Source organism: Silurus meridionalis, chromosome 25 (genome assembly GCF_014805685.1).
Source record: "Silurus meridionalis isolate SWU-2019-XX chromosome 25, ASM1480568v1, whole genome shotgun sequence".
In the NCBI taxonomy this organism is placed as follows: domain Eukaryota; kingdom Metazoa; phylum Chordata; class Actinopteri; order Siluriformes; family Siluridae; genus Silurus; species Silurus meridionalis.
The window spans coordinates 6,576,273-6,591,483 of NC_060908.1; the positions used below are offsets into that span (position 1 = coordinate 6,576,273).

The window sequence follows — 15,211 nt, forward strand, 5'->3', positions numbered from 1 at the left end:
TTTTTAATTTTATTGTTTTATTGATAAGATCTTACAGTTGTTTGACTGCAAGTGCAAAAAACTTTGTGAGGTTAAAGTGTGTGAACTGGTGGCTTCCTCAGATTCTTTTTCAATGCATTTGATGCAATATTAAGTAATGTGTTCATTTATGCATGACTTGTTTGCATCAGACATCTTATGGGAGTTAATTAAAAATCTTGGGATTGCCATCAGCAGTAAGAACAGTGAGGTTTCCTCTGGCATCCTGGTCTTTCTCAATGGCCTCGAACAGTGATTTGAAGTTGCCAGCGCCAAAGCCCTAAAAAATCAAAACAGTCATAAAGAGACAGAAATGTTCTCTTCTTGAGGAAAAGCTAAATATTCATTCTTACTTTTGTATTTACATTACTGTTCAAAATATTTTTTTGTCTATTTTAAACAATAAATGAGTGGAATGAAGAGTGTCTAGGCATTGGGGGGCTGTTTTGGAAAATTCTCCCCTTCAAAGGAACTGCAATGAATGTTTTGAATGTCAAAGTCGCTGTTTTAAGTCTTAGCACCTCTTTGGTGTGGTTAGGGCAGAAATGTCCTGTCTTCGGGCATTTCCTCTACTTCATACGGCTGAAAAGGCCCCTAGTTAATCGCCGGGCCTGTCCAAACAGAGTAAACTACGGGATCTTTACCAGTCCTGAGGACCTTCGTGCTCTGCATAGTTTCACTTAAACACTTCAATAACTCAGTGGTGGTGTTAAGCATCACTGGTAATACTAAAGGCATTAGTTTACCTACATTTTTAAATAGTATTGGGATGAATATGTTGTTTCTTTTAAAATCAAACAGCTTTTACTGTATGTAGCACCTTTTTAACTATAATTTCGGTTTTCTCTTTACTAACTTACAGCTTCATGAACTTTCTTTCGGCTTCTCCCATTAGGTGTCGCCACAGCGGATCATCCACATGTTTGATTTGGCACATGTTTTTATGCTGGATGCCCTTCCTAACGCAACCTTTCCCATTTATCTGGGCTTGGGACCAGCACTAAGGCTTGTGCAACCCTAATGGCTGGGGTTGGTTCCCTGACCGGGGATCGAACCCGGGCCGCAGCGGTGAGAGCGCCGCATCCTAACCACTAGACCACCTTAAGACTAGTTAAAATACCAGACCCGACATTGCTGTTTGTGTAGTTAAAGGCATTTATTAAGTCATCTGCAAAAAATTGGCTTAGATTATAGAAAAACACCTGTAGTGATTGGAATTTGGAATTGAGAGCCTGGAATTGAGAACATACTTTGTATGTAAAACATATCTGTATTTATTTTTAGGGTACTTATATGAGAAGTGTGTGTTGGTTTCACAGGTATTTTAGGTTTTTAACACTATTTTCTACCAATTTTAATACACATTTGCCTAATATTTAATTTACAATCTGCTTAAAAAACAAAATCTTACCAAAAATCTGTCCAAAAGTGGAAAAGCTGCATTTTGACTAATACACATAGACAAGGACATATACCCCCCTGTTTTGGCTTCACTGCACTGGCTTCCAGTTCGTTTCAGAGTTTATTTCAAAGTTCTAATGTTTGTCTATAAGTCTTTAAATAATTTAGCTCCCAAATATCTTGTTGACTTATTATGGCTACACTCTTCATCATGTTTACTTAAAATCTCTCATCAGCTTCTTATATATGTACCAAGGACTAAGTACAAAAGGTACACAGGTGATCGAGCTTTTGCTGTGTCTGCTCCAAAGCTGTGGAACAATCTGCCTTTTGATATAAGGTGTGCCTCAAATCTGGCAACTTTAAAATCTTTGTTTAAAACTCTTTTTTTTCTTTAACTTTTCACTCTTAAAGGAAGTTATTATTATTATTTTATTATGTGTTTCTGGGCTGGTACTTGGTTGTGAATGCTCTAATTGTATTTTATTAGTAATTTTAATGTAAAGCACTTTGTCAATAGGTCATTATAAAAGATGCCATATAAATAAACTTTTGATATGACATTGGACACTTTAGCTTGTAAAATACTAAAGCTTATTTAATTTGCTGCTGATGCCTAAAAACAAGGAACATCGAAAAATATTCCTGTTAATATATTCATTAGGAAAACCTGTGATCAGTATTTGTCTTAAATAGATACATTTTTTAGATATATTTATGCTGTCCATTCACATTATTTAGCTTGTTTTTCTGCGTGCATGAATATGATATGAATGAAAAAAGGAAATATTTATTTGCACCATGCAGAATTTTGAACTTTAATCTCTTGAGAACGCTAGAGATTTTATAGGATACCTTTATTTAATTCTGTATGTAATATCTGTTTTTATGAACACTCACAAAGTGGTTGTGTCTCTGGATGACCTCTAGGAACAGAGTGGGTCTGTCCTGCACAGGTTTAGTGAAGATCTGAAGCAGGTAACCCTTATCATCAAAGTCTACCAAGATCTTAAGCTCCTATAAAAAAAAAAAAAAGTAAAATTTATAATTAAACACTGTAACACAGTGCTGTTATAAACATATGTACAGTAATATCCTGTTTATTGGGGGGGTGATGAACAGATGCCACCCCAAAAATGCTATTTTATGTACTGTATTAACATTTTACTTTATGGTATAATTAATAATTATATTTGTATTAAAACATGTAATTATTTCAACATAAAACTTCATCAAAACAAGTGTTTTGGTCTATTGTGCTATCTGTGCTATAACAAATTAGTTCTTTAAAAAAACCTTTTAATTGGTCAAACAAAAATGTTTAAATTATGATAAACATATCTAACATGGAAGATCAGAATCAAACGTGGTTCTTTTATGCCATATTTTCTCCATATTATACAATTACCATGTCTCTTTCAGATCTAGGTCAAAACTAATCCAGACAAGCAGCAACTTGTATCTCTGTAGTCTCACCTGCAGGGTCTTCAGGTCCTCCTTCACTTTGATCTTGGCCGTCTTGAGTTTCTCACGCAGCGTGTCGTAATAACTGTCTGGAGTGGACAGGAACTCCATGCCCCGGGCTTTCAGGTTCACAATCTGATTCCGAGTGAAAATAGAGAACACATTTATCATGGCTACATGACATAATATGAGCCGAGTGTCTGCCACATTGTTTGATATTATAAAAGGCCACACAAGCGTGTAAGGCCATGTTATCGACTGTTTATTGGCTGTCTGCATGCAAACTGTGATTACAGTATGACAACAGTGTAACACACCCTGCTAGTGCTTGGGAATGAATTTGAGTTGATTATTATTGTATTTCTGCAAACATTAAAGAAAATGTATCAACATGACTTGTTGACTTGTCCTGTGCTCACTGATTGGATGATGTTTGAAGTGTTAAGGGCAATATGCTGAACTCCAGGTCCTCCATTGTAATCCACATACTCCTGAACACACACAAACACACAGAAAGTACAAACCACAGTGAACACAGTGTGCATTTATCCATCTATATATCCATCTATCTATCTATCTATCTATCTATCTATCTATCTATCTATCTATCTATCTATCTATCTATCTATCTATCTATCTATCTATCTATTTGTCCATTTGTCTCATATCTGTCTATATGTGTATTTGTCTATCTGCCTGTCTCTATGCTTGTCTGTCTGTCTTTGTCTTGCAAAGTGCAAATTTAAGCCAGTAAGCAATCATTCCAATTGAATTTTGGATGCATGCATTTCTTTTTTCAAACCTGGATCTGTGATTTCTTCTTCCCAGGTGCTGGCTCATTGATGGGCATTTTGATGGTCTCCTCATAGTTGGTCACGACAATAGACCTGAGAGAGCTGTATTGTGTATGGATCTGTTTATCATCTATGGACCAGAACCGGTGGAACATTAGACATTTCTGGTACCTGAGAGAGAGAAAAGGAGACATATATATATATATATATATATATATATATATATATATATATATATATATATATATATATATAAAATAAATGGGAGAAATGTTATACAAAGCAGATGCAAGGTTGCTTTATTGTGCTTCGTCTATTTATCATGCCATTACGAAAAAGAATTATGGAAGGTTATAATTATGGAGGTGAAAATCCTCTGCACAGGCCGGTCTGATTTCAAATGTGCAACCTGACAGAACTTGGCCTTCACTTGAAATCAACATTGCACTTGCTGCCAGGTTATTTCTCTGAAAGAGTTATTATTGATTGCTTGTTCTGGGATTTTGCCAGCAGTACGTGAGCTGCGTGCAGACTCGCACCAGTCTGAGATTGGCACCATTTGATCATCTGGCTGGTTTCCAACAATGTGGTCAATGAAGCTCAGGCCGCCTGAAGGCCTAAAAGTGAAATTAGAATAAAAAAAGTAGATAAATGACATTAATTAATGATGCATCCCTTTGTGTTTGAGTACTCAGTATAAATATAACACAAAAATATTCCAAATTATTATTAAACTTTTTATGCCTGATCTGCATTCACACTTACAGTTTGGGGAGCAGTGGGTCCCTAAAGAGAGGTTCATGGTATCCAGGGAGAAACAGGCCTTTGTAAGGAGTCAGATACTCCACAAACGTGTGAGTGGTATCTCCATACTGAGAGAAAAAGTCAGGCGGAGATCTTAGTGTGTTATTATTAACACATTAATTAAAGCACATACCAGGGTTTTGCTGTTTGTGGATTACCGTTTGTATCACTGCATATTTAATTTTCCCAAAGTTGTCCTGTTCGACCCATGGTTCTTTAACAATCACTGCTCCTCTCTCTTTGGCTTTCTGTTAACAAGCACAAGACACCCACATTCAGAAAAATTCATCTATCAAACTGTATCTTGATGCACATATGATTCTGGCATTGATCACATGTGATAGACTTGAAGTACATTAGAATAGACAACATCTTAATCTGAGATATTACTTATCTTAAGGTCTGAATGTTTACTATTTTTTTTTGTTTTTAAATATTTGTCATGTTTGTTTAATGGGAGGCTGGAGTTCTATGGTGGGCTGGGAGATCTGTGTTTAAAGGTGGTGGTCTAATGGTTATTATAAAAAAAACCCGGTCTCAGGTTTTAGGTTTCTTTTAAATTCCTGCAATAACCAACCCTAAATACAAGGAACTTTCTCTATTCAATTGCAGGAATTTCAAGACATATCTCAAAACTGTCATCAACATCGATGTAGTTCTGCGTCACATATTTCTTTTGTTATCTGGACACCGTGGGATTTTTTTATAGCATTTACCTTGACTAAAAAGTCACAGTCTTCTACTTGGAATGCGATGTCCTTAACAGCATCTCCATGTTTTATGCAGTACTTGCCCATCTCTAGGAAGAGAGAGAAAAATATATTACACAAAAGTTGAATTACACACACAAAAAAAAAATCACCGATTTTATAAAAGTGTAATGAAAATGTATGAAAACCAAAATGAATTGTATACCTTCATTTCCAGGATTCAGAGGAGACACAAATTCAAATAGAATCTGCAGGGAAACGTAATGAGTCAATATGCATTTCAATAAGAATTATCCTCATCTGTTTCTAAAAGTTGCTCAATCCTGCAGGTTACCATTTCATTTATAAGATTTGTGTTTTTTGTATCAGTGACTGATGCTATTCTCAGGTTTATTTGGAATATATATTTTTTTTGTCCAGTAAATTGTGTTTGTGTTTTTGTCCATACACATACCTTGTCCTGTTTGATGACATGGGACACCTTCTCTCTGTTTCCCGTCTCCAAGCCTTTATAGGCCAAAGGCTCGAAGCCCATCTTATCGCAGTAGAAGGCTGCCGCCTAGAGGAGCACCAAGATAAACCTGGATGTTTCTGCAGTTACTGGTTTCATTCATTTTCTGTTCTACCAGTCTCTGATGTAAAATTTTTTAATCAAGCCTGGCCAAAAATGTAACTACAAAAGCTTAATATTTTAAGGGCACAAGCAAAGTTTCTCATTGACACCAATGATTATGTTGTTGGTCAAAAAATCCTGATCAGGTCCATAAATTTAATATGTTGTGGGAAGTTAGACTATTTTTTTGAAAAACTTCTAATCAATTTGATAACCAAATTAAGGCACATTGGGCTGAAGTTATATCAAAATATCAGCAATTGTGTCTCCACTGCGTTTTAGTTATGTTCATGTTATGTTTATGGTTCAGTGGCCACATTGTTCAGATTAAAAAGATTTGTTTTCGAGAATTTAGGCTACACTTGCTCTGTAATATATAAAATTGTAACCACACTATCAATTTATGGCCATGCTTGATTAAGGAAATAATCTCAGTGTACATTTTTACATTTTTTTGTCATTCCGGTTATTATTTATTTATTTGTTTATTATTGTTTCCTTAAAAAATTGACAAATATTATATCAATAAAAATTGACAATGTAAATTAATAGTACTTTGTAATTGGGACACTTTTCTAACCATATGTGATTTTTTTCCCAAACTGGAGGCACACAATTGTATAGGATGTCTGTTGATATATTACATTTTTCCTTCACTTGAACTAGGAGACCCAAACCCCTGTGCACAAAGCAAGCTACATGAAGACATGGTTTACATGAGTTGAGCGACCTTCAGTAGAGCTCTGACCCTAACCCTTTCATTAACTGCATCACTGACCCTGACACTCAGGCCTCCTCATCTTACATCAGTAACTGACTTTATTAATGTACCTGTGGTTAAATGAACACAAATGTCCACTTGTCTAGTAGAAGATGTTCCCAGAAGTGTGGAGGTTATTATAACAGCAAATGTTGACTAAATGTGGGATGGTCGATGTTCAATGGATTGTGATATGTAGTATTCAAAAGAACTAATTATTTAAAAGGTAAATAATCATGACTCTGTAGTACTTTTTAATGCTTAAAAGCCCTAGAGGTTTTCTTTCTAGTTACTGTGGACCTGGAAGTCCAACCGGCATGCTGTTTACCAGATATATTTACTGTGTACATACTGTGAGTTTCGCAAGTGGCTCATCAATACTTATCTTATTGTAAAATAAAGTTTTCGGAAAGCTAAAATAACCTGGGAAAGTGTGGGGTTGTGGCACATTTAAGTTATGATTAATGGGCCATAGCTGCATGTGCACAAGCAGGTCCAAACCTGTCAGCTTGTCACCCAGCAACTGTACAATTACAACGATGCCGTGATCCATTTCTTTGTCCAAATTAGCCATTGTGTACATTTTCGCCCAACAAAAAATAAAAATGTAGCTCAGCTCATATTTTAGCTTACTGTTGTCAGTGCATTTAGCCATCGATTACTGTGTAAACACATGCAAAAAACATCTATAATGACATTTATTGGTGACTAGACTACTTTTACCCAAAATGGCAAACTGTTAAGCTTTAAATGGTCTCAACAAATACCTGTTCAGAAAATTAGCAAGAATTAGATTTCCCTGCTCTATCCAAACTGGTTCAATTTATGAGCTTGTTATCAGGCCAATGAAGAACTGCTTCAAGTCTAACTAATGACATATTTTAACAGAACTAATATACATCCCAGACATGTGTTAGATTTACATCATTTTAAATCAAACATTTTATTGGTCATCATGAATTGCCTTTCAAGAAATCTATAGATGCAGAGTTTCCCCATTTCTAGTTTTTTTCTTAGACCCCAAAAAGTCCAAGAAAATTAGCAAACAGGGACACAGGAGGTCTCGGGAGTGCTTTTTTTTTCTGACCAATGAGTGATCATTAAAAGCTTATTATTTTGACAATTTTATTATTTCTTTTTTTGCTTGCACATATGCCATTGAAAGCTTCTCTATGATATACATACCTGTTTAGCATTGCCCACCCAGAATGTCAAATGGTGGAACCGGACAAATTTGCCTCTTTCTGGCTGTAACAAACACATACAAAAACATCCCGTTTTTTATAGTTCCAACAGGTCTTTAATATATAACTATCCTTCTGCAATGCTGGATTTTTTTCCCCAAAGTGTTTATATATAAAGAATCAATATGTGACAGTAAAACTGATTATATTACCTTTTCTCCTTTGTCATTGTAGCTTGTCTAGAAACAAAAACACTATGGTATTACTCATTTAGAATACTTTATATTTCATATTTTTTTCTTTAATGACATAAATCTGACATTGTGTTTCGTCTCATTTAATTTTGACTAAATTGGAGTTTTTGAATCCATAATGGAAATCTGTTGATTTGGCTTCACACTCACCATGTTGCTGCTCTCGATGGGCACTGCTCACAAGGACGGTCAGTCAAAAGCAATTCTCTCACAATTTCATCTACAGATAAGTACGTGACTGAAATGAAACAGTGATTGGCCATCAGTTCAACACCCCTTCACCCTCTTCTCTAACCAGTCATGGTTTACACACACACACACACACACACACACACACACACACACACACACCTAACGGTTTTTGCTGACCTGGGACCAGGTCTATTCTGATTAATACAAATTATTATGTAACTGAACTGTTTTTCTAAACAAGCTCAAGGGTTGATTCCTTTTTTCATGTGCTATTTGCTATTTGCTATTTGATCCTCTGACTTTGATTGGTTGTTAGTCTCTTGAATGACGGCTGTTTATTTAGACTATTTTGTCTGTCCAAGGACAATCTAATGAAGGCATTTACTACAGAACATGTAAAGATAAATTAATGACCTAAAAATAAATCACATGACTAAAATCAATCAAATGGTAAAAATCACATAAAATAAAAAAAACAAATAATAATAATACAAAACAAATCACATGAAACAAATCACATGAAACTTGTTAGCTAGCTTGTTAAAGTGTGTGTTACATTAAGGCACAAACTGTTGAATCTCATTTGAGTATTCAAGATTTGATATTCTGCACTATTTACATTTGTTAGTTTGAACTTCATTTGACATAGAATCAGATTTTCCTTTAAGCATTATTATTGAAGCATGTATTCAGATGACATACTGAAGCCCAACACTCTCAGAGAATGAAGAAAATGGCTTCTTCCTCCAGGCAATTTGGACCCTCAGCCAGGAGAACATCTGTATTCATATTTTTGCACGTCACCCACCCTCTACCTTAACCTGCTCTTACTACACAACACTCACTACCTCAACCTGCTCTTACTACACAACACCCTCTACCTCAACCTGCTTTTACTACACAACACCCTCTACCTCAACCTGCTTTTACTACACACCCTCTACCTCAACCTGCTTTTACTACACAACACCCTCTACCTCAACCTGCTTTTACTACACAACACCTCTACCTCAACCTGCTTTTACTACACAACACTCTCTACCTCAACCTGCTTTTACTACACAACACCCTCTACCTCAACCTGCTTTTACTACACAACACCTCTACCTCAACCTGCTTTTACTACACAACACTCTCTACCTCAACCTGCTTTTACTACACAACACTCTCTACCGCAACCTGCTCTTACTACACAACACCTCTACCTCAACCTGCTTTTACTACACAACACCCTATACCGCAACCTGCTTTTACTACACAACACCCTCTACCTCAACCTGCTTTTACTACACAACACCCTATACCGCAACCTGCTTTTACTACACAACACCCTCTACCTCAACCTGCTTTTACTACACAACACCCTCTACCTCAACCTGCTTTTTTCTAAACAACACCCACTACCTCAACCTGCTTTTACTACACAACACTCTCTACCGCAACCTGCTCTTACTACACAACACTCTCTACCTCAACCTGCTTTTACTGCTTGAATGTACACTGTGAATAAAGCAAAACGGTTAGTTATCAAATACTATACCCTCTAAAATTCATGTTATTATATATTTCTCTTTTTACTCAAGCTGGTGTCAATAATATCATTTGCAATGGAAAATATATATACAATATTTTCTATTGCAAATATATACAGTACAGACCAAAAGTTTGGACACACCTCCTCATTCAAAGAGTTTTCTTTATTTTCATGACTATGAAAATTGTAGATTCACACTGAAGGCATCAAAACTATGAATTAACACGTGGAATTATATATGGAATTATATACATAACAAAAAAGTGTGAAACAACTGAAAATATGTCATATTCTAGGTTCTTCAGTAGCCACCTTTTGCTTTGATTACTGCTTTGCACACTCTTGGCATTCTCTTGATGAGCTTCAAGAGGTAGTCACCTGAAATGGTCTTCCAACAGTCTTGAAGGAGTTCCCTGAGAGATGCTTGGCACTTGTTGGCCCTTTTGCCTTCACTCTGCGGTCCAGCTCACCCCTAAACCATCTCGATTGGGTTCAGGTCCGGTGACTGTGGAGGCCAGGTCATCTGGCGCAGCACCCCATCACTCTCCTTCTTGGTCAAATAGCCCTTGATGCCTTTAGTGTGACTCTACAATTTTCATAGTCATGAAAATAAAGAAAACTCTTTGAATGAGAAGGTGTGTCCAAACTTTTGGTCTGTACTGTATATATATATATATATATATATATATATATATATATATAGAAAAGCAAAGAAAGCAAAAAAAAGCATTTTTAGGTATGCTCTCAGACTGTTGGACCACTGTGTCTTTTGATATTTGAACATTAGAGGGAGCAATCTTACTAGTATTCATTTTAATAAAGTAGTGCCACGTTTGTATCTGAAGGCTTTTCCCTCCCTCTCTCTTTTTGCTAATTTGAAATTGTAATATTACATTTGTTAAAGATATTTCCAAACCATTGCCGCTATAAAATCCAAAAACTTGTGAAAGCATTTTGTTAATTTCTGCTAAAAAAAAAAAAAAGATCACAGCAGAAGTGAGAAAGGTTTCTTCACCCCCACATTCTATTGTTTCCTACTCAACTTTTTACCTTTCCATATAATCTGTCTTCACTGAACCATATAAAAGCTTGGTGTGGCCATAGTTTTCAAGGTATGAACAGGTTCAACTGGAGGATTAGCTGAGAGCAGTGTCAACAGGTCCCACATAGTAGTACACCTGTCCTTAAAACATGTGGATGTAGTTCCTAGTATGAGCTAAATGCATGCTATTACAATGTCAGGTGAGAGTGAAAAACACACATGACAATAATGACTTTGTTTCTCAAGTCTCAAATGAATGTTTATAGCAGGGGTCACCAACCTTTTTGAAACTGAGCGCTACTTCTTGGGTACCGATTAATGTGAAGGGCTACGAGTTTGATACACACAGTTGTCACTTTGATCAGAAATAACAAATTTGCTCAATTTACCTTTTATTATATGTTATTATTAATAATTAATGATATTCATCTATGTGAAGACACTGACCATGGAAATTATTTCTCACAATAATTATCAACAATGATTTAACAAAGTAGGAAACAGCTATTTTTTAGAAAAGGCTCGCGGGCTACTCATGTGGTCCTTGCGCCATGTTGATGACCCCTGGTTTATAGTATATACATACCAGATTAAATATGTTTGTGCTTTTGGCAAATTCTATTTTTTCTAATAATAATTAGCTCTATTTCAGGCCATTTAAGATCTCCCACTCCAAGTAATCTATATCTTCCTGTAGGTTCCTTTGTGCACAGGGGCATTTTCATGCTGGAACAGGGTTGGGTTTCCAATTTGAAGTAAAGAGAAAATCTACATCAACCACATCTAAAGACATCCTATACAATTGAGTGCAACTAACTCTGTGGTTTATGGAAGAAACACAAATGACTGGAAAGCTCATGTCATGTCCCAATACTTTTACTTATACCGTTTATATACTATCTATTGAAAGATTTCTATTAAAAGATATGAGCAACAATCTTTGAACACCAAACAGATTTTTCATGCAAATGCAAGTGTGTGTGTGTGTGTGTGTGTGTGTGTGTGTGTGTGTGTGTGTGTGTGTGTGTGTAAGAAGGGAGCGAAAGAGACAGATGTGTAGTAATCTTCTACATAGAGCCAACACCCACTAAAAACACATACGCACCACCTAATAACCTCTCTGTTTAAGACCATCTCTGTTTGTCTTACGTTAATAATTGCCGTGGATAGAGTTGTGTGGCAATCATGTTACGCCAGATTAAATATTGCAGGCTTGCATGTATCATGAAACAATTCAATTTCCTCAGCTGCTGCTTTGCTCTTATGAAGGACAATATAAAGCAGATAACCTGATAATTAACCTTTAATAGTGTTGTCTGAAAAGTCTTTTGAAGTGTTGGTTGGTCATGCATTCTATGCTTTTTGAATTAATAGCATGCATTTTGACCAGGAGTGGATGAATTAATATAAATTCCACTTAGGACCATGCTAAGTCATGATGAATATTAATGGTTAATGCATTTAAACAACATTTTCTATCAAGGACTGTATAAATGTTTGATAATATAATCACAGGTTATCTGACCATTGTTATAGGTTTATGACAAAATTACTAACTTCCTTCTAATTTCTAAAAATAATTATGAATGGTAAGAAATTGCCACTTTCCAACCTTTAACATGCACTATAGGACAAAGGTTTTTTTAGATCCCTGTCTATAAGATTGTGTATGTGCTTTTTGAACATCATATTCCACATGCTCTTATAATAACGTCGACTTTTCTGGGAAGATTTTCAACTAGATTTTGGAGTGTGCTTGGGGAAATTTGTGATCATTCAGCCATAAGCTTGTAAAGTCAAGTACTGATGTAGGGTGAGAAGGCCTGGGGTGCAGTCAGCTTTTTCAGTTCTTCACAACGGTCTTCAAATAAGGTTGAGATCAGAGATCTACAGCAGGCCACTCAAAATCTTCGAATTCAACCATGTCAAGTCAAGTCAAGTTTATTTCTATAGCACTTTTCACAACAGGCATTGTCTCAAAGCAGCTTTACAGAATTTAACAGTTAAGGTAAATGGTGTGTATTTATCCCTGAAGAGCAGCCGTGGTGACTGTGGCAAGGAAAAACTCCCTTAGATGTTATGAGGAAGAAACCTTGAGAGGAACCAGACTCAAAAGGGGAACCCATCCTCATTTGGGTGACATCAAGAGTTTGATTATAAATCTTTCAACAATACAGAACACTGGAGAGTGAGAACTATATACTCAATGAGCTGGCTTTCTGCACAGGGGCATTGCCATGCTGGAACATACTACTGCATTGAAAGAGATTTTATACAATCTTGTGCCTCCAACATTGTGGTAACAGTTAGAGTAAGAACCACATATGGCTGGAAATGTCAGGTGTCCCCATACAATATTATTTCTGTTTAGATTTATTTTTGAGATTTGAGATGAAGTGGATTACAAACATTTCTGAAGCAGAGACAAATTTATAGTTTTCCTGCTGGAACTATGTTAAAACTGAGTAAATGACCTTGCAGCCTGCTAAACCACCAAAAACATCATTTACACATGCTTATAAAATTATTTTTCTCTGACAATATTAAAAATGAGGAAGTGGCATGAGGAAGTTTCCATGAGATAAGATAATGAGTTTGTGAAAAGCTATGAGGCAAAATTTAACTAGTTGATGAACTTATTATATAATTCTCTCTTTTTATTTTTAATTCAAGTACATACATTTGGGTTGACGTAATTATTAATAGAAGAGGAAGATCTTACTTGCTTTATATTTTTAGATGCTTTCCTATTTGACCCAAAATCCACATTTTATTGATCAAGAAAATTAAGAATCATTATTCATGATGTTTAATTTCATCATCACGTTAACAGTATCTAAGAATAAATCTAATCAAACCTAATTCAAGTAGCTGAAAGCAATAATAATAGTTATACAAAATTTAACATAATATTTAGAAAGTTTATTTTCATTGGGAGGAACGAGAATGGACAGGATTAGAAAAGAAATTTGTTAGAGGGACAGCACATGTAGGACATTTTGGAGGCAAAGTTGAGATGGTTTGGTCATGTGCAGAGGAGGGACATGGGGGATATCAGTAGGAGAATGCTGAGGATGGAGCCACCAGGAAGGAGGAAAAGAGGAAGACCAAGGAGGAAGTTCATGGATGTGGTGAGGGACATGCTGGTAGTTTGTTTGAAAGAGGCAGATGTAGAGGGGGTATGGAGACGGATGATCCGCTGTGATGACCCTTAATGGGAGCAGCCAAAAAAAGAAGTGGAAACAGTTTGTAACAGATCAAAACAATTATTTTGTATATTTGTATGCTTTGTAGCTTATAATATATGTTGATTTAAAAATTAGGTAAGTCATTAATAAAGAATGAAATATACTCCATCAAGACATTTTATACTCATTTAAATGATCACTATACCATATAGATGCAATTCATATACATGAGACCTGATATGATTCACAAATAAGTTTCAGTATTAATAGTATGCAAATGTATTCTTTTATTATCACTAGCTCTAAAAAAAGAGGAAAAGAAGAAGTTGTACTTTCCATGACAATAAATAGTCACAATAAAAAGAAATGATCTAGTTTCTAGTAAGCTTTTTTATTCATTCTGTGACCATTTTTAATCCTCTACAAATGTTTTTGCACACTTTCGAATACTTCACACTGAACCCCACATCTCACATCCCACACACAGAGAATGTGAACATTTCAGTGAATGGTATGATTGCTGCTGTTCTGGTGTTCTCGCCTGTTTACAACCAATATAAAAAGTTAGCATATCTTTGATACATGTTTTTTTTATGTATAGAAAAAAGGAATACAAGATAAAACAGTTGCGAAATGGCAAACAACAATAGATAGATTTTTCAGAAAAAACAAACAGAACATTTAAGAAAACAAAAGAAAAACATGTATTATAAAATGATCCCCCATGCTTCGTAGCGATACATTTTTTAGCATTAAGTCAATTTTTTAGCATTAAGTCCAAGTTTTTTTGACTAGCCTAGCTTCTCCATGACCCAGACATGTAAGATTATAAGAGATTATTGTTACATACAGAGATTTTTCAGTATTTGCTAGATATTCCTGTAGCTTCTTCAATGTTGATGGTCTATTACTATTGGTTGCTTGGTAAATCCTTCTGTCAGTTTTAGAGGGACTTCCTGTTCTTGGTAAAAGTGTTGCCCTATTTTCTCCACTCACTGACAATGGTGCTCCATGGTACATCGGGGTCATTCGGAAATTTCTTTGTAACACTCTTCTGATTAATGTGTTTTGACAATGAGATTCCATACATGCCTTTTGAGCTCTTTGTGAACAATGGCTTTAGCAGGCAGATGAAACAAAAAAAAAAAGACTGCTTTTTTTATCTGGAAATAATCAGAATCAGTTCATTCATGAAGTGTATGATACATAGTTTAACATGGGTTTGTATGTGATTTATAATTTTGAGCACAGTC

The 15,211-nt window shown here is 35.6% G+C and overlaps 1 protein-coding gene across 1 annotated transcript; it reads right to left on the reverse strand.

The window, feature by feature from the left end:
* On the reverse strand, positions 1–8,256 carry hpda (4-hydroxyphenylpyruvate dioxygenase a). The gene is made up of 14 exons (XM_046838588.1): positions 8,153–8,256; positions 7,961–7,987; positions 7,750–7,812; positions 5,646–5,750; positions 5,397–5,439; positions 5,198–5,280; positions 4,640–4,729; positions 4,443–4,549; positions 4,217–4,294; positions 3,686–3,848; positions 3,303–3,374; positions 2,896–3,018; positions 2,320–2,436; positions 1–298 (listed from the first exon to the last, which is right to left on the reverse strand). The coding sequence occupies exons 1-14, from the start codon at positions 8,153–8,155 to the stop codon at positions 185–187; spliced, it is 1,188 nt and encodes a 395-aa protein (XP_046694544.1). The 5' UTR covers positions 8,156–8,256; the 3' UTR covers positions 1–184.
* Between the last annotated feature and the right edge of the window lie 6,955 nt (positions 8,257–15,211).